The sequence below is a fragment of the Haematobia irritans genome, unplaced genomic scaffold (genome assembly GCF_050003625.1).
Source record: "Haematobia irritans isolate KBUSLIRL unplaced genomic scaffold, ASM5000362v1 scaffold_40, whole genome shotgun sequence".
Taxonomy (NCBI): Eukaryota; Metazoa; Arthropoda; class Insecta; order Diptera; family Muscidae; genus Haematobia; species Haematobia irritans.
This window is the reverse complement of record NW_027445799.1, coordinates 1-25,562: the sequence shown is the minus strand read 5'-3', so window position 1 is coordinate 25,562 and position 25,562 is coordinate 1. Positions and strand designations below refer to the sequence as shown.

At 39.3% G+C, this 25,562-nt stretch overlaps 2 protein-coding genes and 1 pseudogene across 2 annotated transcripts; 1 reads left to right on the top strand and 2 right to left on the bottom strand.

Moving 5' to 3' along the window:
* Positions 1-9: 9 nt before the first annotated feature.
* On the bottom strand, positions 10-6,401 carry LOC142242547 (uncharacterized). Its single transcript, XM_075314121.1, has 2 exons — positions 763-6,401; positions 10-520 (listed from the first exon to the last, which is right to left on the bottom strand). Exons 1-2 carry the CDS (start codon positions 6,399-6,401, stop codon positions 10-12), a joined length of 6,150 nt encoding a protein of 2,049 aa, XP_075170236.1.
* An 11,312-nt stretch (positions 6,402-17,713) lies between these two features.
* Positions 17,714-18,653, top strand: LOC142242544 (ATP synthase mitochondrial F1 complex assembly factor 1 pseudogene; annotated as a pseudogene).
* A 1,512-nt stretch (positions 18,654-20,165) lies between these two features.
* LOC142242546 (uncharacterized) lies at positions 20,166-25,427 on the bottom strand. Its single transcript, XM_075314120.1, has one exon. It carries the CDS (start codon positions 25,425-25,427, stop codon positions 20,166-20,168), a length of 5,262 nt encoding a protein of 1,753 aa, XP_075170235.1.
* Positions 25,428-25,562: the final 135 nt, after the last annotated feature.

Genomic DNA, 25,562 nt, shown 5'->3' with positions numbered 1-25,562 from the left:
TTTGGATTGTTACATGATTTGGTAAAGGCGTTTTTTTCTGACGAAAATATTGGTATTTTCGTCAGTATTGGCACTTGATAGCGACTCCTTTTTACCGACAGGTGATACAGAAAGACACGGCCATGCCTCCGTTGTCTGTCCATTCACTGCTGCAGTGGCCATCGAAACCGCTGCTGATGTGGCATGACCGCCCACAACTTCGCTGACACAGCTTGCAATAGCCTTGGCAGAATTACTAGTAACAATGCCCGAAGTTTTATGGGATTCCGTTACCTTGGTAGACGTAGTGCTACTGATCGTGCCACCACTGCTGATAATAGACGACCCCACTGTTGTTGTTACCAAACCACCCGCTGTACTTGTACCCGAAGTGGCTATAAGCACATCATGTAAACGCTTTTCATAGTCCTGATGCTTGCCCTGGTGCATTTCCTCTTTAGTAAAGCTAGCCTCTGGATCACCAAGCTCATGCAAGTACATACAATCGCTCTTGGGACACTGTTGATTTTTCATAAAGTGGCTGCAATTATACCTTAGTTTTCTTTCTTAACAAATTTAAATATTTTGTTGCGCAACACCGCCTGAGGTTACAATGGGTAAAGCTAATGAAGCGGATATATTAAAAAAGGGGTATGCAATTTAGTACAAGTATGATAATCAGATGTTACAGCGTTGTAAATGCTTGAGCAGTGGTGTGCTTTTGCTTGGTACTTGATACGGTCGATAACAATTCTCCCCCCGGTAAGATTTTAAAAATCTTACCTCAAATTCAAACCGATATCAAGCACTGCTAATTTTGCAGCTGGGCGCTCTATCTCTCCATTAATAGTCTTGACTTTTGCCCTTCTCACCTGCCCGTCTTTTGCTGTTATTACTTCAATAACTCTTCCCTTTATCCATGAATTTCTCTCAGCGTTTTCGTCAACAACAAGAACTATATCTCCAACTTCAATCGGCTTGACCTTTTCAAACCATTTGTTCCTCCTAGTCAATGTTGGGATCATTTCTTTTACCCATCGACGCCAGAATAAATTAGCAAATATTTCGCTTTGTTTGAGACACATCCTATGGTCTAGATCTTCCGAGCTACAAAATGGTTTCGACCCATTTGAGCTACCTAGTAAGAAGTGATTCGGTGTAATTGCTTCTTCATCCTGAGTTTCTAGCGAGACGTAAGTAAGAGGGCGCGAGTTTATTATAAGCTCGACTTCCATCAAAGCACAACGTAGACTTTCTTCACAAAATTTGTGTGACGGTGATATTTTATAAAGAATTGTTTTTATGGACCTTATCAGCCGCTCCCACGCTCCCCCCATATGAGGAGCTGCGGGAGGATTAAACCTCCAGGTTATTCCCTTAAAACTCAAGGCACTCTGCACATCGTTATAATTTATTTTTTCCAACTCTTGTTTGAGAAATCTTTCGGCGCCTCGAAAATTTGTTCCATTATCACTATAAATTTCGGAAGGTGTACCTCGCCTTGCCATAAAATTCCTCAAACACATAAGGAAAGAATCAGTAGTTAGGGTGTGTGCTATTTCAATATGTATAGCTCTGATGGTTAGGCAAGTGAATATAACACCCCAACGCTTTAATGATTTCCGGCCAGATACTATTGAAATAGGACCAAAATAGTCCACACCCACAAATGTGAACGGTCTCTGATATGCACCTAGACGAGCTGGAGGCAAAGGAGCTATTTGAGGTGAAACTGGTTTAGCTAAATCATTTTTACATTTTTGACAACCTCTCCTAGTGGTTTTATAAAGGACTCTCAGTCTTGTTATAAAATACTGTTGCCGTATTTCATTTATTACAGTTTCATGGTTTAGGTGGTGATAAGATTCATGATAGTGTAACACAATGAGACGTGTAACATGGTGGTTCCACGGTAGAATAATGGGATCTTTTTGAACCCCACATAATTCCTTTGCATATTGTGCTCTATTTTTCACTCTTATGACCCCATTCGAATCCATAAAAACATGCAGTCCAACAAATGCTCCCTTCGTAACTTTTCCCACTTGTGTTGCAGCATACTCATCCGGGAAACAGGACAGTTGAACATTTTTATAGATAAAATTTTTTGCCTTATTTATATGGACCACGTTGTATCGTATACTATTTTCATTTTTTACTTTCAAATATAAATAATCGAAAATCTGATACCAGTTAGCGATAGCACGACAAAGTCTAAACCAACTAGAAAAATAGTCGAAGTTGATCACAATAGAAACATTTTTCCTCGAGTGTATGTTTAAATAGCGTGGGCGTAGTTCGGTCATATCCAACTCGGCATCTGTAGCATTATGTGGCCACTTCGACTCCTCCTTTTTTAGCCATAATGGGCCCTCGAACCACTCCTTGTAGTTATAAGTTGGTGGTTTGTATTTTGTGGCAAGGTCGGCTATATTATTATTTGACGGCACCCATCTCCAATTGGCAATATCTGTATACTTTAATATTTCTGCCACACGGAACATCACAAATTGTTTATATTTCCGTGGGTCTCCAACGAGCCAATTTAGAACCGTTTTTGAATCTGTCCACATAACCCTTTGTTCTATTTGTATCCCATGACATTCTACAGTCTTCATTAGCCTCGTTCCTATTACTGCAGCCTGCAATTCTAATCGTGGGATGGACATTGGTTGAAGGGGCGCCACCTTCGATTTTGACGCTACTAATCGTATATCAACTTTGCCTTCAAACTCAATTCGGAAATAACACACGGCCGCAAATGCTTCCTCGCTAGCATCGACAAATGTGTGTAGTTGGACTACACAATTTGGACTTTGCAGGTAGTGTGAATAGCATCGAGGAATTTCAATTCTTGTTATTATTGGTAGACACTGCAACCATTTCTTCCATTTTTCGAAAAGTTCGCTTGTAAGAGGCTGGTCCCATTCTATTCCGCAACGCCATATTTCTTGCAAGATGATTTTTAAATACGACATGAAGCATGAGACAAATCCCAACGGATCAAAAACAGACATTAGTACCTGAAGTACCTCCCTTTTTGTCGGAACAATGTCATCGACAAGGACCGGTCGATTAAGGCGTACAAATTTTAAATTGATTTTAAAGACGTCGGTTTTTGGTTCCCAGTATAAACCGAGGATTTTATTGCATTGATTTATGCCGACTTCTACCTCAAAAGTTTTGCTCTCGCATCCACTGGGTTCCCCTAGAGCTTGCAGAACCTCCGTAGAGTTGGAGGCCCAGTTTCGCATATGAAACCCTCCTCTCTTATGGACCTCTCGAACGCCTAAAGCTAAATCTATAGCTTCGTTAACAGTGTTTGTAGAGTCAATGTAATCATCGACATAGTGCTGATTTTTTATAGCGTTTAAAATTGTCGGGATTTCTTGGCAATGAATTTCTGCGTTTTTGTTTCTGATAAAATGAGAAATGAATGGAGAACAAGAAGCCCCAAATGTGAGTACATCTAATTGGTAGACATCAATTGTATCGTTTTCACCCCACCATAAAAAACGTTGTGCGCATGCATCTTCTTCTTGAACCTTAATGCGGTGGAACATCTCTGCAATGTCTCCACATATCGCCACAGCGCCAATTCTAAACTTATATAATATTTGCATTAGAGGAATGAGTAGATCTGGTCCTTTAAGGAGAAAATCATTTAAAGCAACGTTCCCAGATTTGGCAGCCGCGTCCCACACTAATCTCACCTTGTTCGGCTTTTGAGGGTTTTTAACAATGAATGTAGGCAGATACCATATCTTTCCACCCTGTTGTTCGGCGGCACTTTTTGAAAGCTTACGGGCATATTTCTTTTCCAACAGGTTTGAAATTTGTTGTTGTAATTCATTAGCCAAAGATGAGTCTCGCAAAATTCTACGTTTCAAGCAATCTAATCGTTTCATAGCTGTTTTTAAACTCGGTGGTAACACTAACCCGTCATTTTTCCACAAGAGCCCTACTTCGTATCGACCATCTTTAAACGAACATGTGTTCTCAATAATGTCAATAGCGCGTTGGTCCTCCTTCGAATTTGGCATTGCTTCGGGGGGTAAAATACCAATATTTTCGTCAGAAAAAAACGCCTTTACCAAATCATGTAATATTATGTCACTTCCGCAAACACATTTGTGTATATTCAGGTTGAACACTCTTTTCTGTGTTCCTCCAAAGATTGTCCAACCCAATCGCGTTTTGGAGGCAACGGGCTGATTCCAGCCGCCCTCGCGTACTTTCATGGAAGCTATTAAGTTTGGATTGTTAACCCCAATAATCATGGAGGGCACAGCATTTGCGTAACCTATAAGTGGTATATCTCGAAGATACGAATACTTTTCCTTTATGTTTTCAACGTTTATTGACTCTGCTGCCAAATTGAGGTTTTTAACTGTATGGACATTTTTAATAGGAAATATTTTGGCATTTTTATGAGTCGACGATATTTTCAAATCAAATTTTCTAGAACTATCTTCGAGACGTGATACATCCCCAGTCCAACGTATGCAAAGAGGGTCAATAGTACCGCGGACCCCCAACATGTTAGCAACATTCTCTTCAAGCAAAGTCAACGTTGAACCGTCGTCCATTAGGGCATATATTGATATGGATTTATTATCGTGATGAAGAGTGACGGGTACAATACGAAAATAGGACTCACCTTCTTTGTTTGTATGGTTATTAAGTGTAGTTACCGTCTTCTCCAGTAGTCCGACATCACTGTGCAATAGAGGGTTGTGTTGAACAGTGCAACCACTTACACCGCACTGCTTTCGAAACCAACAATGTCCCCTGTGCTTGCAAAGGCATATGCGACATAGGTGGTTGGTTTTTACAATGTTCCACCTATCGGCAACTTCGAAGGCTTGAAATTGATCGCAGTCGGCAATTTTGTGATTTTCCTCACACACAATGCAGTTGACTCGTTTCTTGTTTAATGGTGAGTTTATATGGGCATTTAGGCGGGTTTCCTTTCTCGATGAGCGTTTATCGCCAAGGCTGTCGAATACAGGAACCGTAACTTTGCATGTGGCTTCAGCAACGTCATACAACCAGTTGGAAAAGTCCACTAATGTTGGACGTGTGATGTTTTTAGAATGAATTGCCCACTGAAATATGGTATCGGGTGGAAGCTTTTCAACTAATTCCTGCAAAAGAGTTGGATTTATCAAAAAATCGTCCAATTTAGATGCGCGAATGGTAGCACATATGTTTTTAACAGCAAACCCGAATTCTATCAGAGCGTCGAGTTTACCTTTGGGTATATTCATTTTACGTACTTCGTCAATAAGATTTCTTACGACACATTCCGGCCTACCAAAATACATTTTCAGAGTACGTATTATGTCTGGAACCATCTCAGGTAACATTAAACAATTCCTCACTGCGTCCCGAGCCTTACCGTGTAAACATTTTTGGAGTCGTATTAGATTTTCATCGTTGCCATAACCGGCTATGTTAGTGCTTTGTTCAAAGGCACTTATAAATATGGGCCATTCTCTTGGGTCCCCATTAAATGGTGGAAGATCTTTTGAAATGCATTGCCGAGCCATGATTTGCGTTGTGGTTAAATTACACTCTGTACGTGAATTACTAAAATTGGAAGAATTCGCGTTTTGACAACCGGCTATGGTGTAGGTGTTGTTATTATTATTATTTGTTTTGTTTTGATTACTTCCATTGAGAATGTTCGCTCCATTCTCCTTCTGTGGCACTTCTACAATTGGTTGTGGAAAGAGGGTTGGAGGGGAAGAAGTTTTATTTTGAATTCGCTGAATAACTGTGCTTTGGCACTGTGGCTGATGTATGAGCGAATGAATATCAGCTCTGTAGCTATCACTCAAGTTTGAGTGAGGGTTGTGTAAACCTCTGTCAGCGTCAGCGTTTTGTTGAATTATTGGGCTCTCTTGCGTAGAGGCATAATTATTAAAGAGAGTCGTGGTGTGTTCAATATCGTTGTTCAATTCTTCATCGTTTGACTGCAGCAACTCATACTTACGTCTCAGAAACTCTTCTCTTAAACGGAACTCTTCTTCAAGCATTTTAAGTTGGAGTTGTTTTTTTATACTTATATGAGAGTTAATATCTTTCATGACTGAACCAGTACGGAGAGGTGAGTTTTGGCGAGTTGATGAAGAGCCAGCAATTTCGTTGTTGGTTTCATCATGTTGACTTGCTGCGGCTATTCCAGCAAATTGGACAGAATGGGTTTCTTGTGATTTGTTGGTATTCAATAGGGAGTTTTGCTGTATGCTTTGACAGCAAAACTCACAAAGCCATTGACAGATATCAGATTCTTCGTCTAAGTCGCAGCAACTATAATGATAAATGGTGTTACATTTAGAGCAGCCTATCATATTTCCATCATCGGGATCGGAGCACAAGGTACACCGGGCACTCAAAGTTGCGTTGTGTTGCGCCATATTTCCAGTTAAGAATTTTAAAGAAATGTTGAAAATAAAACCAAGTTTTAAGAGCAATACGACTTCGTTGAGCCTTCGGTAAGCTTTAAAATTCTGAAAACGAAGTTTTTATTTATTTGATAGTTCAATGATTATTCAAATTATACCTTAGTTTTCTTTCTTAACAAATTTAAATATTTTGTTGCGCAACACCGCCTGAGGTTACAATGGGTAAAGCTAATGAAGCGGATATATTAAAAAAGGGGTATGCAATTTAGTACAAGTATGATAATCAGATGTTACAGCGTTGTAAATGCTTGAGCAGTGGTGTGCTTTTGTTTGGTACTTGATACGGTCGATAACAATTCTCCCCCCGGTAAGATTTTAAAAATCTTACCTCAAATTCAAACCGATATCAAGCACTGCTAATTTTGCAGCTGGGCGCTCTATCTCTCCATTAATAGTCTTGACTTTTGCCCTTCTCACCTGCCCGTCTTTTGCTGTTATTACTTCAATAACTCTTCCCTTTATCCATGAATTTCTCTCAGCGTTTTCGTCAACAACAAGAACTATATCTCCAACTTCAATCGGCTTGACCTTTTCAAACCATTTGTTCCTCCTAGTCAATGTTGGGATCATTTCTTTTACCCATCGACGCCAGAATAAATTAGCAAATATTTCGCTTTGTTTGAGACACATCCTATGGTCTAGATCTTCCGAGCTACAAAATGGTTTCGACCCATTTGAGCTACCTAGTAAGAAGTGATTCGGTGTAATTGCTTCTTCATCCTGAGTTTCTAGCGAGACGTAAGTAAGAGGGCGCGAGTTTATTATAAGCTCGACTTCCATCAAAGCACAACGTAGACTTTCTTCACAAAATTTGTGTGACGGTGATATTTTATAAAGAATTGTTTTTATGGACCTTATCAGCCGCTCCCACGCTCCCCCCATATGAGGAGCTGCGGGAGGATTAAACCTCCAGGTTATTCCCTTAAAACTCAAGGCACTCTGCACATCGTTATAATTTATTTTTTCCAACTCTTGTTTGAGAAATCTTTCGGCGCCTCGAAAATTTGTTCCATTATCACTATAAATTTCGGAAGGTGTACCTCGCCTTGCCATAAAATTCCTCAAACACATAAGGAAAGAATCAGTAGTTAGGGTGTGTGCTATTTCAATATGTATAGCTCTGATGGTTAGGCAAGTGAATATAACACCCCAACGCTTTAATGATTTCCGGCCAGATACTATTGAAATAGGACCAAAATAGTCCACACCCACAAATGTGAACGGTCTCTGATATGCACCTAGACGAGCTGGAGGCAAAGGAGCTATTTGAGGTGAAACTGGTTTAGCTAAATCATTTTTACATTTTTGACAACCTCTCCTAGTGGTTTTATAAAGGACTCTCAGTCTTGTTATAAAATACTGTTGCCGTATTTCATTTATTACAGTTTCATGGTTTAGGTGGTGATAAGATTCATGATAGTGTAACACAATGAGACGTGTAACATGGTGGTTCCACGGTAGAATAATGGGATCTTTTTGAACCCCACATAATTCCTTTGCATATTGTGCTCTATTTTTCACTCTTATGACCCCATTCGAATCCATAAAAACATGCAGTCCAACAAATGCTCCCTTCGTAACTTTTCCCACTTGTGTTGCAGCATACTCATCCGGGAAACAGGACAGTTGAACATTTTTATAGATAAAATTTTTTGCCTTATTTATATGGACCACGTTGTATCGTATACTATTTTCATTTTTTACTTTCAAATATAAATAATCGAAAATCTGATACCAGTTAGCGATAGCACGACAAAGTCTAAACCAACTAGAAAAATAGTCGAAGTTGATCACAATAGAAACATTTTTCCTCGAGTGTATGTTTAAATAGCGTGGGCGTAGTTCGGTCATATCCAACTCGGCATCTGTAGCATTATGTGGCCACTTCGACTCCTCCTTTTTTAGCCATAATGGGCCCTCGAACCACTCCTTGTAGTTATAAGTTGGTGGTTTGTATTTTGTGGCAAGGTCGGCTATATTATTATTTGACGGCACCCATCTCCAATTGGCAATATCTGTATACTTTAATATTTCTGCCACACGGAACATCACAAATTGTTTATATTTCCGTGGGTCTCCAACGAGCCAATTTAGAACCGTTTTTGAATCTGTCCACATAACCCTTTGTTCTATTTGTATCCCATGACATTCTACAGTCTTCATTAGCCTCGTTCCTATTACTGCAGCCTGCAATTCTAATCGTGGGATGGACATTGGTTGAAGGGGCGCCACCTTCGATTTTGACGCTACTAATCGTATATCAACTTTGCCTTCAAACTCAATTCGGAAATAACACACGGCCGCAAATGCTTCCTCGCTAGCATCGACAAATGTGTGTAGTTGGACTACACAATTTGGACTTTGCAGGTAGTGTGAATAGCATCGAGGAATTTCAATTCTTGTTATTATTGGTAGACACTGCAACCATTTCTTCCATTTTTCGAAAAGTTCGCTTGTAAGAGGCTGGTCCCATTCTATTCCGCAACGCCATATTTCTTGCAAGATGATTTTTAAATACGACATGAAGCATGAGACAAATCCCAACGGATCAAAAACAGACATTAGTACCTGAAGTACCTCCCTTTTTGTCGGAACAATGTCATCGACAAGGACCGGTCGATTAAGGCGTACAAATTTTAAATTGATTTTAAAGACGTCGGTTTTTGGTTCCCAGTATAAACCGAGGATTTTATTGCATTGATTTATGCCGACTTCTACCTCAAAAGTTTTGCTCTCGCATCCACTGGGTTCCCCTAGAGCTTGCAGAACCTCCGTAGAGTTGGAGGCCCAGTTTCGCATATGAAACCCTCCTCTCTTATGGACCTCTCGAACGCCTAAAGCTAAATCTATAGCTTCGTTAACAGTGTTTGTAGAGTCAATGTAATCATCGACATAGTGCTGATTTTTTATAGCGTTTAAAATTGTCGGGATTTCTTGGCAATGAATTTCTGCGTTTTTGTTTCTGATAAAATGAGAAATGAATGGAGAACAAGAAGCCCCAAATGTGAGTACATCTAATTGGTAGACATCAATTGTATCGTTTTCACCCCACCATAAAAAACGTTGTGCGCATGCATCTTCTTCTTGAACCTTAATGCGGTGGAACATCTCTGCAATGTCTCCACATATCGCCACAGCGCCAATTCTAAACTTATATAATATTTGCATTAGAGGAATGAGTAGATCTGGTCCTTTAAGGAGAAAATCATTTAAAGCAACGTTCCCAGATTTGGCAGCCGCGTCCCACACTAATCTCACCTTGTTCGGCTTTTGAGGGTTTTTAACAATGAATGTAGGCAGATACCATATCTTTCCACCCTGTTGTTCGGCGGCACTTTTTGAAAGCTTACGGGCATATTTCTTTTCCAACAGGTTTGAAATTTGTTGTTGTAATTCATTAGCCAAAGATGAGTCTCGCAAAATTCTACGTTTCAAGCAATCTAATCGTTTCATAGCTGTTTTTAAACTCGGTGGTAACACTAACCCGTCATTTTTCCACAAGAGCCCTACTTCGTATCGACCATCTTTAAACGAACATGTGTTCTCAATAATGTCAATAGCGCGTTGGTCCTCCTTCGAATTTGGCATTGCTTCGGGGGGTAAAATACCAATATTTTCGTCAGAAAAAAACGCCTTTACCAAATCATGTAATATTATGTCACTTCCGCAAACACATTTGTGTATATTCAGGTTGAACACTCTTTTCTGTGTTCCTCCAAAGATTGTCCAACCCAATCGCGTTTTGGAGGCAACGGGCTGATTCCAGCCGCCCTCGCGTACTTTCATGGAAGCTATTAAGTTTGGATTGTTAACCCCAATAATCATGGAGGGCACAGCATTTGCGTAACCTATAAGTGGTATATCTCGAAGATACGAATACTTTTCCTTTATGTTTTCAACGTTTATTGACTCTGCTGCCAAATTGAGGTTTTTAACTGTATGGACATTTTTAATAGGAAATATTTTGGCATTTTTATGAGTCGACGATATTTTCAAATCAAATTTTCTAGAACTATCTTCGAGACGTGATACATCCCCAGTCCAACGTATGCAAAGAGGGTCAATAGTACCGCGGACCCCCAACATGTTAGCAACATTCTCTTCAAGCAAAGTCAACGTTGAACCGTCGTCCATTAGGGCATATATTGATATGGATTTATTATCGTGATGAAGAGTGACGGGTACAATACGAAAATAGGACTCACCTTCTTTGTTTGTATGGTTATTAAGTGTAGTTACCGTCTTCTCCAGTAGTCCGACATCACTGTGCAATAGAGGGTTGTGTTGAACAGTGCAACCACTTACACCGCACTGCTTTCGAAACCAACAATGTCCCCTGTGCTTGCAAAGGCATATGCGACATAGGTGGTTGGTTTTTACAATGTTCCACCTATCGGCAACTTCGAAGGCTTGAAATTGATCGCAGTCGGCAATTTTGTGATTTTCCTCACACACAATGCAGTTGACTCGTTTCTTGTTTAATGGTGAGTTTATATGGGCATTTAGGCGGGTTTCCTTTCTCGATGAGCGTTTATCGCCAAGGCTGTCGAATACAGGAACCGTAACTTTGCATGTGGCTTCAGCAACGTCATACAACCAGTTGGAAAAGTCCACTAATGTTGGACGTGTGATGTTTTTAGAATGAATTGCCCACTGAAATATGGTATCGGGTGGAAGCTTTTCAACTAATTCCTGCAAAAGAGTTGGATTTATCAAAAAATCGTCCAATTTAGATGCGCGAATGGTAGCACATATGTTTTTAACAGCAAACCCGAATTCTATCAGAGCGTCGAGTTTACCTTTGGGTATATTCATTCTAAAAACATTGTTTGGTACTTGAAAATAAAACCAAGTTTTAAGAGCAATACGACTTCGTTGAGCCTTCGGTAAGCTTTAAAATTCTGAAAACGAAGTTTTTATTTATTTGATAGTTCAATGATTATTCAAATTATACCTTAGTTTTCTTTCTTAACAAATTTAAATATTTTGTTGCGCAACACCGCCTGAGGTTACAATGGGTAAAGCTAATGAAGCGGATATATTAAAAAAGGGGTATGCAATTTAGTACAAGTATGATAATCAGATGTTACAGCGTTGTAAATGCTTGAGCAGTGGTGTGCTTTTGTTTGGTACTTGATACGGTCGATAACAATTCTCCCCCCGGTAAGATTTTAAAAATCTTACCTCAAATTCAAACCGATATCAAGCACTGCTAATTTTGCAGCTGGGCGCTCTATCTCTCCATTAATAGTCTTGACTTTTGCCCTTCTCACCTGCCCGTCTTTTGCTGTTATTACTTCAATAACTCTTCCCTTTATCCATGAATTTCTCTCAGCGTTTTCGTCAACAACAAGAACTATATCTCCAACTTCAATCGGCTTGACCTTTTCAAACCATTTGTTCCTCCTAGTCAATGTTGGGATCATTTCTTTTACCCATCGACGCCAGAATAAATTAGCAAATATTTCGCTTTGTTTGAGACACATCCTATGGTCTAGATCTTCCGAGCTACAAAATGGTTTCGACCCATTTGAGCTACCTAGTAAGAAGTGATTCGGTGTAATTGCTTCTTCATCCTGAGTTTCTAGCGAGACGTAAGTAAGAGGGCGCGAGTTTATTATAAGCTCGACTTCCATCAAAGCACAACGTAGACTTTCTTCACAAAATTTGTGTGACGGTGATATTTTATAAAGAATTGTTTTTATGGACCTTATCAGCCGCTCCCACGCTCCCCCCATATGAGGAGCTGCGGGAGGATTAAACCTCCAGGTTATTCCCTTAAAACTCAAGGCACTCTGCACATCGTTATAATTTATTTTTTCCAACTCTTGTTTGAGAAATCTTTCGGCGCCTCGAAAATTTGTTCCATTATCACTATAAATTTCGGAAGGTGTACCTCGCCTTGCCATAAAATTCCTCAAACACATAAGGAAAGAATCAGTAGTTAGGGTGTGTGCTATTTCAATATGTATAGCTCTGATGGTTAGGCAAGTGAATATAACACCCCAACGCTTTAATGATTTCCGGCCAGATACTATTGAAATAGGACCAAAATAGTCCACACCCACAAATGTGAACGGTCTCTGATATGCACCTAGACGAGCTGGAGGCAAAGGAGCTATTTGAGGTGAAACTGGTTTAGCTAAATCATTTTTACATTTTTGACAACCTCTCCTAGTGGTTTTATAAAGGACTCTCAGTCTTGTTATAAAATACTGTTGCCGTATTTCATTTATTACAGTTTCATGGTTTAGGTGGTGATAAGATTCATGATAGTGTAACACAATGAGACGTGTAACATGGTGGTTCCACGGTAGAATAATGGGATCTTTTTGAACCCCACATAATTCCTTTGCATATTGTGCTCTATTTTTCACTCTTATGACCCCATTCGAATCCATAAAAACATGCAGTCCAACAAATGCTCCCTTCGTAACTTTTCCCACTTGTGTTGCAGCATACTCATCCGGGAAACAGGACAGTTGAACATTTTTATAGGTAAAATTTTTTGCCTTATTTATATGGACCACGTTGTATCGTATACTATTTTCATTTTTTACTTTCAAATATAAATAATCGAAAATCTGATACCAGTTAGCGATAGCACGACAAAGTCTAAACCAACTAGAAAAATAGTCGAAGTTGATCACAATAGAAACATTTTTCCTCGAGTGTATGTTTAAATAGCGTGGGCGTAGTTCGGTCATATCCAACTCGGCATCTGTAGCATTATGTGGCCACTTCGACTCCTCCTTTTTTAGCCATAATGGGCCCTCGAACCACTCCTTGTAGTTATAAGTTGGTGGTTTGTATTTTGTGGCAAGGTCGGCTATATTATTATTTGACGGCACCCATCTCCAATTGGCAATATCTGTATACTTTAATATTTCTGCCACACGGAACATCACAAATTGTTTATATTTCCGTGGGTCTCCAACGAGCCAATTTAGAACCGTTTTTGAATCTGTCCACATAACCCTTTGTTCTATTTGTATCCCATGACATTCTACAGTCTTCATTAGCCTCGTTCCTATTACTGCAGCCTGCAATTCTAATCGTGGGATGGACATTGGTTGAAGGGGCGCCACCTTCGATTTTGACGCTACTAATCGTATATCAACTTTGCCTTCAAACTCAATTCGGAAATAACACACGGCCGCAAATGCTTCCTCGCTAGCATCGACAAATGTGTGTAGTTGGACTACACAATTTGGACTTTGCAGGTAGTGTGAATAGCATCGAGGAATTTCAATTCTTGTTATTATTGGTAGACACTGCAACCATTTCTTCCATTTTTCGAAAAGTTCGCTTGTAAGAGGCTGGTCCCATTCTATTCCGCAACGCCATATTTCTTGCAAGATGATTTTTAAATACGACATGAAGCATGAGACAAATCCCAACGGATCAAAAACAGACATTAGTACCTGAAGTACCTCCCTTTTTGTCGGAACAATGTCATCGACAAGGACCGGTCGATTAAGGCGTACAAATTTTAAATTGATTTTAAAGACGTCGGTTTTTGGTTCCCAGTATAAACCGAGGATTTTATTGCATTGATTTATGCCGACTTCTACCTCAAAAGTTTTGCTCTCGCATCCACTGGGTTCCCCTAGAGCTTGCAGAACCTCCGTAGAGTTGGAGGCCCAGTTTCGCATATGAAACCCTCCTCTCTTATGGACCTCTCGAACGCCTAAAGCTAAATCTATAGCTTCGTTAACAGTGTTTGTAGAGTCAATGTAATCATCGACATAGTGCTGATTTTTTATAGCGTTTAAAATTGTCGGGATTTCTTGGCAATGAATTTCTGCGTTTTTGTTTCTGATAAAATGAGAAATGAATGGAGAACAAGAAGCCCCAAATGTGAGTACATCTAATTGGTAGACATCAATTGTATCGTTTTCACCCCACCATAAAAAACGTTGTGCGCATGCATCTTCTTCTTGAACCTTAATGCGGTGGAACATCTCTGCAATGTCTCCACATATCGCCACAGCGCCAATTCTAAACTTATATAATATTTGCATTAGAGGAATGAGTAGATCTGGTCCTTTAAGGAGAAAATCATTTAAAGCAACGTTCCCAGATTTGGCAGCCGCGTCCCACACTAATCTCACCTTGTTCGGCTTTTGAGGGTTTTTAACAATGAATGTAGGCAGATACCATATCTTTCCACCCTGTTGTTCGGCGGCACTTTTTGAAAGCTTACGGGCATATTTCTTTTCCAACAGGTTTGAAATTTGTTGTTGTAATTCATTAGCCAAAGATGAGTCTCGCAAAATTCTACGTTTCAAGCAATCTAATCGTTTCATAGCTGTTTTTAAACTCGGTGGTAACACTAACCCGTCATTTTTCCACAAGAGCCCTACTTCGTATCGACCATCTTTAAACGAACATGTGTTCTCAATAATGTCAATAGCGCGTTGGTCCTCCTTCGAATTTGGCATTGCTTCGGGGGGTAAAATACCAATATTTTCGTCAGAAAAAAACGCCTTTACCAAATCATGTAATATTATGTCACTTCCGCAAACACATTTGTGTATATTCAGGTTGAACACTCTTTTCTGTGTTCCTCCAAAGATTGTCCAACCCAATCGCGTTTTGGAGGCAACGGGCTGATTCCAGCCGCCCTCGCGTACTTTCATGGAAGCTATTAAGTTTGGATTGTTAACCCCAATAATCATGGAGGGCACAGCATTTGCGTAACCTATAAGTGGTATATCTCGAAGATACGAATACTTTTCCTTTATGTTTTCAACGTTTATTGACTCTGCTGCCAAATTGAGGTTTTTAACTGTATGGACATTTTTAATAGGAAATATTTTGGCATTTTTATGAGTCGACGATATTTTCAAATCAAATTTTCTAGAACTATCTTCGAGACGTGATACATCCCCAGTCCAACGTATGCAAAGAGGGTCAATAGTACCGCGGACCCCCAACATGTTAGCAACATTCTCTTCAAGCAAAGTCAACGTTGAACCGTCGTCCATTAGGGCATATATTGATATGGATTTATTATCGTGATGAAGAGTGACGGGTACAATACGAAAATAGGACTCACCTTCTTTGTTTGTATGGTTATTAAGTGTAGTTACCGTCTTCTCCAGTAGTCCGACATCACTGTGCAATAGAGGGTTGTGTTGAACAGTGCAACCACTTACACCGCACTGCTTTCGAAACCAACAATGTCCCCTGTGCTTGCAAAGGCATATGCGACATAGGTGGTTGGTTTTTACAATGTTCCACCTATCGGCAACTTCGAAGGCTTGAAATTGATCGCAGTCGGCAATTTTGTGATTTTCCTCACACACAATGCAGTTGACTCGTTTCTTGTTTAATGGTGAGTTTATATGGGCATTTAGGCGGGTTTCCTTTCTCGATGAGCGTTTATCGCCAAGGCTGTCGAATACAGGAACCGTAACTTTGCATGTGGCTTCAGCAACGTCATACAACCAGTTGGAAAAGTCCACTAATGTTGGACGTGTGATGTTTTTAGAATGAATTGCCCACTGAAATATGGTATCGGGTGGAAGCTTTTCAACTAATTCCTGCAAAAGAGTTGGATTTATCAAAAAATCGTCCAATTTAGATGCGCGAATGGTAGCACATATGTTTTTAACAGCAAACCCGAATTCTATCAGAGCGTCGAGTTTACCTTTGGGTATATTCATTTTACGTACTTCGTCAATAAGATTTCTTACGACACATTCCGGCCTACCAAAATACATTTTCAGAGTACGTATTATGTCTGGAACCATCTCAGGTAACATTAAACAATTCCTCACTGCGTCCCGAGCCTTACCGTGTAAACATTTTTGGAGTCGTATTAGATTTTCATCGTTGCCATAACCGGCTATGTTAGTGCTTTGTTCAAAGGCACTTATAAATATGGGCCATTCTCTTGGGTCCCCATTAAATGGTGGAAGATCTTTTGAAATGCATTGCCGAGCCATGATTTGCGTTGTGGTTAAATTACACTCTGTACGTGAATTACTAAAATTGGAAGAATTCGCGTTTTGACAACCGGCTATGGTGTAGGTGTTGTTATTATTATTATTTGTTTTGTTTTGATTACTTCCATTGAGAATGTTCGCTCCATTCTCCTTCTGTGGCACTTCTACAATTGGTTGTGGAAAGAGGGTTGGAGGGGAAGAAGTTTTATTTTGAATTCGCTGAATAACTGTGCTTTGGCACTGTGGCTGATGTATGAGCGAATGAATATCAGCTCTGTAGCTATCACTCAAGTTTGAGTGAGGGTTGTGTAAACCTCTGTCAGCGTCAGCGTTTTGTTGAATTATTGGGCTCTCTTGCGTAGAGGCATAATTATTAAAGAGAGTCGTGGTGTGTTCAATATCGTTGTTCAATTCTTCATCGTTTGACTGCAGCAACTCATACTTACGTCTCAGAAACTCTTCTCTTAAACGGAACTCTTCTTCAAGCATTTTAAGTTGGAGTTGTTTTTTTATACTTATATGAGAGTTAATATCTTTCATGACTGAACCAGTACGGAGAGGTGAGTTTTGGCGAGTTGATGAAGAGCCAGCAATTTCGTTGTTGGTTTCATCATGTTGACTTGCTGCGGCTATTCCAGCAAATTGGACAGAATGGGTTTCTTGTGATTTGTTGGTATTCAATAGGGAGTTTTGCTGTATGCTTTGACAGCAAAACTCACAAAGCCATTGACAGATATCAGATTCTTCGTCTAAGTCGCAGCAACTATAATGATAAATGGTGTTACATTTAGAGCAGCCTATCATATTTCCATCATCGGGATCGGAGCACAAGGTACACCGGGCACTCAAAGTTGCGTTGTGTTGCGCCATATTTCCAGTTAAGAATTTTAAAGAAATGTTGAAAATAAAACCAAGTTTTAAGAGCAATACGACTTCGTTGAGCCTTCGGTAAGCTTTAAAATTCTGAAAACGAAGTTTTTATTTATTTGATAGTTCAATGATTATTCAAATTATACCTTAGTTTTCTTTCTTAACAAATTTAAATATTTTGTTGCGCAACACCGCCTGAGGTTACAATGGGTAAAGCTAATGAAGCGGATATATTAAAAAAGGGGTATGCAATTTAGTACAAGTATGATAATCAGATGTTACAGCGTTGTAAATGCTTGAGCAGTGGTGTGCTTTTGTTTGGTACTTGATACGGTCCCCCTTTTTTAATATATCCGCTTCATTAGCTTTACCCATTGTAACCTCAGGCGGTGTTGCGCAACAAAATATTTAAATTTGTTAAGAAAGAAAACTAAGGTATAATTTAACTGAGAAGGCACAGCAGGAACTGTCCATCTTTTTATATTCCTTGCCTGCGTTAATTTGGTATGGCTTGTATTAGAAGTAGCCTAAAATTGTTGAATACCAATCGTACTATTGTTCGAACAATCACAATGTCCGCTCAAAGACGTGCTCAAGAGGCTTTGGATAAGATGAAGGAAAAGAACCCCTACTTCGACAAATATGCCGAGAAGATAGCAAAATTACAACAGACCTCGCCGGAAGAGTTTTTGGAACGAGTGGATAAAGTTGTCAATCCCATTAAAGAGGGAAAGTCACAAGCTAGATCCTATTCTGAATTGTTGAATCCCAAACAGCCCAAAAAGGTAGAAGGTGAAATACCATACAAAAAATTAGAAGATATCATGAAGATAGAATTGGTTCAAGACAAAACAACTGAAGAAATTACAAAAATATGGTTGGAATATCATAAGACAAAAGATGTTTTGGCTGCCACATTGACGGTGGAACAATTCGATAGATTAATGGAACGTGCTAAGAAACATCCAATATTTTTGTTACCATTACCACGTAGTGAAGGTTTTGAATTTATTATGTTGCAATTTGCCAGTAATACAGTACATTTTACTCCCCTACTGGCCTATCAAGTTCATGCCGAAAATGCTCCCGAATGTCTAACCATTGTCCATTATACTGAAATGCGTTACAAAGGTATTATTTTGATGCGTGGCGAATACGATAGTAAAGTCGTAAACGGTCAAGAAGCCCAATGCTTAGCCAATGAATTACAAATGTTCTATTGTAAAAACGATCCTGCTAAGCAGAAACTAATGGAAACATTCTCCTTGAAACCGGATGAATTCAAGCACATGGATTTAATAAAGGAAGTTGAAAATATTCAACTTGTCTAGAGATGAGATGGACATTAATAAAGAAGGAAAAATTGTTTAGTTAAATTGGAGATATATGCCTAGTTATTTTATTATGATGTGATACAGGAAATATGGAAATTTCTATTTGTATGGAATTTCTCTCTAATAGAAGCACATCTACAAAAAAGTCCTAGGTTCGTTTTTGCGAAAATTGAACTGAGTACTAAACCACGAACCCGAAATTGACAGAGCTCCTTAAGAACTCAAAGTTCATCCGTAATTCTCACAAAATTTGCATAACTTCAAACCAACCCAGATTTGACTTCTATGGAAATCCACACATGGAGTTTGAAGAACATCCTAAACAAAAATGACCCATGAACTTATAAAGCCCCTCATAAGCCAATCTTTAGATTTCACTTCCTAAGACAACGTTGTTCTCCCATCAGCAAGAATTTGCCACATGGGTCCAGCCATATATAACCATCATCCTAAAAACATTTTATGATCACCGAAACAATCGCCCCTAACTTTACTTACCGAAGGCTCAACGAAGTCGTATTGCTCTTAAAACTTGGTTTTATTTTCAACATTTCTTATAGAAATGTTGAAACCGTAGTTTTTATCCAATTTGCCTGAAATTGGAAATCTAGAGGTATTTTCGGGCCATCAAGAGGTGTGCCGAAAACGGTGAGTATCGGTCCATATTTTAGTATAGCCCCTATAAGAACGATTTCGCGATTTAACTCCTTAGGTTTCTAGAAACCGTAGTTTTTATCCGATTTGCCTGAAATTGTAAATATTCTGGTATTTAATGCTCAAAAAAACGTGTATCGGTCCATTTGGTAATGCCTCCATATAGACCGATTTCACTTCTTGAGAGTATAGAAGGCGCACTGTTCATGAAAATTGCTTGAAACTCAATGTAAAATTTCCAGATTTTATTTCTCGGGTGAATATCTACAGATTTAAGATTCTTGCACACTTACAAGAGATGTTAATGGTTCCTCTAAAACTCAAACAAAAATGGTTCTTATAAATCCAGAATCTGATATAGTCTTCATAGGTAAAATCTCTAAATTTATCTTCGGGAAGTGTACTGGTTGAACTGCTCTGCTTGATCTGTCCTCAAACCCTCTGAAATTTCAAAGGAAACTCTAATATTTGATTCATGGTGTTGAGTGTTAAAGATTCGGCCCGGCCGAACTTACTGCTGTATATACTTGTTTTTTTTTTGCTAAGCTTTTTTGCTGGCTGTTGAAAATAAAACCAAGTTTTAAGAGCAATACGACTTCGTTGAGCCTTCGGTAAGCTTTAAAATTCTGAAAACGAAGTTTTTATTTATTTGATAGTTCAATGATTATTCAAATTATACCTTAGTTTTCTTTCTTAACAAATTTAAATATTTTGTTGCGCAACACCGCCTGAGGTTACAATGGGTAAAGCTAATGAAGCGGATATATTAAAAAAGGGGTATGCAATTTAGTACAAGTATGATAATCAGATGTTACAGCGTTGTAAATGCTTGAGCAGTGGTGTGCTTTTGTTTGGTACTTGATACGGTCGATAACAATTCTCCCCCCGGTAAGATTTTAAAAATCTTACCTCAAATTCAAACCGATATCAAGCACTGCTAATTTTGCAGCTGGGCGCTCTATCTCTCCATTAATAGTCTTGACTTTTGCCCTTCTCACCTGCCCGTCTTTTGCTGTTATTACTTCAATAACTCTTCCCTTTATCCATGAATTTCTCTCAGCGTTTTCGTCAACAACAAGAACTATATCTCCAACTTCAATCGGCTTGACCTTTTCAAACCATTTGTTCCTCCTAGTCAATGTTGGGATCATTTCTTTTACCCATCGACGCCAGAATAAATTAGCAAATATTTCGCTTTGTTTGAGACACATCCTATGGTCTAGATCTTCCGAGCTACAAAATGGTTTCGACCCATTTGAGCTACCTAGTAAGAAGTGATTCGGTGTAATTGCTTCTTCATCCTGAGTTTCTAGCGAGACGTAAGTAAGAGGGCGCGAGTTTATTATAAGCTCGACTTCCATCAAAGCACAACGTAGACTTTCTTCACAAAATTTGTGTGACGGTGATATTTTATAAAGAATTGTTTTTATGGACCTTATCAGCCGCTCCCACGCTCCCCCCATATGAGGAGCTGCGGGAGGATTAAACCTCCAGGTTATTCCCTTAAAACTCAAGGCACTCTGCACATCGTTATAATTTATTTTTTCCAACTCTTGTTTGAGAAATCTTTCGGCGCCTCGAAAATTTGTTCCATTATCACTATAAATTTCGGAAGGTGTACCTCGCCTTGCCATAAAATTCCTCAAACACATAAGGAAAGAATCAGTAGTTAGGGTGTGTGCTATTTCAATATGTATAGCTCTGATGGTTAGGCAAGTGAATATAACACCCCAACGCTTTAATGATTTCCGGCCAGATACTATTGAAATAGGACCAAAATAGTCCACACCCACAAATGTGAACGGTCTCTGATATGCACCTAGACGAGCTGGAGGCAAAGGAGCTATTTGAGGTGAAACTGGTTTAGCTAAATCATTTTTACATTTTTGACAACCTCTCCTAGTGGTTTTATAAAGGACTCTCAGTCTTGTTATAAAATACTGTTGCCGTATTTCATTTATTACAGTTTCATGGTTTAGGTGGTGATAAGATTCATGATAGTGTAACACAATGAGACGTGTAACATGGTGGTTCCACGGTAGAATAATGGGATCTTTTTGAACCCCACATAATTCCTTTGCATATTGTGCTCTATTTTTCACTCTTATGACCCCATTCGAATCCATAAAAACATGCAGTCCAACAAATGCTCCCTTCGTAACTTTTCCCACTTGTGTTGCAGCATACTCATCCGGGAAACAGGACAGTTGAACATTTTTATAGATAAAATTTTTTGCCTTATTTATATGGACCACGTTGTATCGTATACTATTTTCATTTTTTACTTTCAAATATAAATAATCGAAAATCTGATACCAGTTAGCGATAGCACGACAAAGTCTAAACCAACTAGAAAAATAGTCGAAGTTGATCACAATAGAAACATTTTTCCTCGAGTGTATGTTTAAATAGCGTGGGCGTAGTTCGGTCATATCCAACTCGGCATCTGTAGCATTATGTGGCCACTTCGACTCCTCCTTTTTTAGCCATAATGGGCCCTCGAACCACTCCTTGTAGTTATAAGTTGGTGGTTTGTATTTTGTGGCAAGGTCGGCTATATTATTATTTGACGGCACCCATCTCCAATTGGCAATATCTGTATACTTTAATATTTCTGCCACACGGAACATCACAAATTGTTTATATTTCCGTGGGTCTCCAACGAGCCAATTTAGAACCGTTTTTGAATCTGTCCACATAACCCTTTGTTCTATTTGTATCCCATGACATTCTACAGTCTTCATTAGCCTCGTTCCTATTACTGCAGCCTGCAATTCTAATCGTGGGATGGACATTGGTTGAAGGGGCGCCACCTTCGATTTTGACGCTACTAATCGTATATCAACTTTGCCTTCAAACTCAATTCGGAAATAACACACGGCCGCAAATGCTTCCTCGCTAGCATCGACAAATGTGTGTAGTTGGACTACACAATTTGGACTTTGCAGGTAGTGTGAATAGCATCGAGGAATTTCAATTCTTGTTATTATTGGTAGACACTGCAACCATTTCTTCCATTTTTCGAAAAGTTCGCTTGTAAGAGGCTGGTCCCATTCTATTCCGCAACGCCATATTTCTTGCAAGATGATTTTTAAATACGACATGAAGCATGAGACAAATCCCAACGGATCAAAAACAGACATTAGTACCTGAAGTACCTCCCTTTTTGTCGGAACAATGTCATCGACAAGGACCGGTCGATTAAGGCGTACAAATTTTAAATTGATTTTAAAGACGTCGGTTTTTGGTTCCCAGTATAAACCGAGGATTTTATTGCATTGATTTATGCCGACTTCTACCTCAAAAGTTTTGCTCTCGCATCCACTGGGTTCCCCTAGAGCTTGCAGAACCTCCGTAGAGTTGGAGGCCCAGTTTCGCATATGAAACCCTCCTCTCTTATGGACCTCTCGAACGCCTAAAGCTAAATCTATAGCTTCGTTAACAGTGTTTGTAGAGTCAATGTAATCATCGACATAGTGCTGATTTTTTATAGCGTTTAAAATTGTCGGGATTTCTTGGCAATGAATTTCTGCGTTTTTGTTTCTGATAAAATGAGAAATGAATGGAGAACAAGAAGCCCCAAATGTGAGTACATCTAATTGGTAGACATCAATTGTATCGTTTTCACCCCACCATAAAAAACGTTGTGCGCATGCATCTTCTTCTTGAACCTTAATGCGGTGGAACATCTCTGCAATGTCTCCACATATCGCCACAGCGCCAATTCTAAACTTATATAATATTTGCATTAGAGGAATGAGTAGATCTGGTCCTTTAAGGAGAAAATCATTTAAAGCAACGTTCCCAGATTTGGCAGCCGCGTCCCACACTAATCTCACCTTGTTCGGCTTTTGAGGGTTTTTAACAATGAATGTAGGCAGATACCATATCTTTCCACCCTGTTGTTCGGCGGCACTTTTTGAAAGCTTACGGGCATATTTCTTTTCCAACAGGTTTGAAATTTGTTGTTGTAATTCATTAGCCAAAGATGAGTCTCGCAAAATTCTACGTTTCAAGCAATCTAATCGTTTCATAGCTGTTTTTAAACTCGGTGGTAACACTAACCCGTCATTTTTCCACAAGAGCCCTACTTCGTATCGACCATCTTTAAACGAACATGTGTTCTCAATAATGTCAATAGCGCGTTGGTCCTCCTTCGAATTTGGCATTGCTTCGGGGGGTAAAATACCAATATTTTCGTCAGAAAAAAACGCCTTTACCAAATCATGTAATATTATGTCACTTCCGCAAACACATTTGTGTATATTCAGGTTGAACACTCTTTTCTGTGTTCCTCCAAAGATTGTCCAACCCAATCGCGTTTTGGAGGCAACGGGCTGATTCCAGCCGCCCTCGCGTACTTTCATGGAAGCTATTAAGTTTGGATTGTTAACCCCAATAATCATGGAGGGCACAGCATTTGCGTAACCTATAAGTGGTATATCTCGAAGATACGAATACTTTTCCTTTATGTTTTCAACGTTTATTGACTCTGCTGCCAAATTGAGGTTTTTAACTGTATGGACATTTTTAATAGGAAATATTTTGGCATTTTTATGAGTCGACGATATTTTCAAATCAAATTTTCTAGAACTATCTTCGAGACGTGATACATCCCCAGTCCAACGTATGCAAAGAGGGTCAATAGTACCGCGGACCCCCAACATGTTAGCAACATTCTCTTCAAGCAAAGTCAACGTTGAACCGTCGTCCATTAGGGCATATATTGATATGGATTTATTATCGTGATGAAGAGTGACGGGTACAATACGAAAATAGGACTCACCTTCTTTGTTTGTATGGTTATTAAGTGTAGTTACCGTCTTCTCCAGTAGTCCGACATCACTGTGCAATAGAGGGTTGTGTTGAACAGTGCAACCACTTACACCGCACTGCTTTCGAAACCAACAATGTCCCCTGTGCTTGCAAAGGCATATGCGACATAGGTGGTTGGTTTTTACAATGTTCCACCTATCGGCAACTTCGAAGGCTTGAAATTGATCGCAGTCGGCAATTTTGTGATTTTCCTCACACACAATGCAGTTGACTCGTTTCTTGTTTAATGGTGAGTTTATATGGGCATTTAGGCGGGTTTCCTTTCTCGATGAGCGTTTATCGCCAAGGCTGTCGAATACAGGAACCGTAACTTTGCATGTGGCTTCAGCAACGTCATACAACCAGTTGGAAAAGTCCACTAATGTTGGACGTGTGATGTTTTTAGAATGAATTGCCCACTGAAATATGGTATCGGGTGGAAGCTTTTCAACTAATTCCTGCAAAAGAGTTGGATTTATCAAAAAATCGTCCAATTTAGATGCGCGAATGGTAGCACATATGTTTTTAACAGCAAACCCGAATTCTATCAGAGCGTCGAGTTTACCTTTGGGTATATTCATTTTACGTACTTCGTCAATAAGATTTCTTACGACACATTCCGGCCTACCAAAATACATTTTCAGAGTACGTATTATGTCTGGAACCATCTCAGGTAACATTAAACAATTCCTCACTGCGTCCCGAGCCTTACCGTGTAAACATTTTTGGAGTCGTATTAGATTTTCATCGTTGCCATAACCGGCTATGTTAGTGCTTTGTTCAAAGGCACTTATAAATATGGGCCATTCTCTTGGGTCCCCATTAAATGGTGGAAGATCTTTTGAAATGCATTGCCGAGCCATGATTTGCGTTGTGGTTAAATTACACTCTGTACGTGAATTACTAAAATTGGAAGAATTCGCGTTTTGACAACCGGCTATGGTGTAGGTGTTGTTATTATTATTATTTGTTTTGTTTTGATTACTTCCATTGAGAATGTTCGCTCCATTCTCCTTCTGTGGCACTTCTACAATTGGTTGTGGAAAGAGGGTTGGAGGGGAAGAAGTTTTATTTTGAATTCGCTGAATAACTGTGCTTTGGCACTGTGGCTGATGTATGAGCGAATGAATATCAGCTCTGTAGCTATCACTCAAGTTTGAGTGAGGGTTGTGTAAACCTCTGTCAGCGTCAGCGTTTTGTTGAATTATTGGGCTCTCTTGCGTAGAGGCATAATTATTAAAGAGAGTCGTGGTGTGTTCAATATCGTTGTTCAATTCTTCATCGTTTGACTGCAGCAACTCATACTTACGTCTCAGAAACTCTTCTCTTAAACGGAACTCTTCTTCAAGCATTTTAAGTTGGAGTTGTTTTTTTATACTTATATGAGAGTTAATATCTTTCATGACTGAACCAGTACGGAGAGGTGAGTTTTGGCGAGTTGATGAAGAGCCAGCAATTTCGTTGTTGGTTTCATCATGTTGACTTGC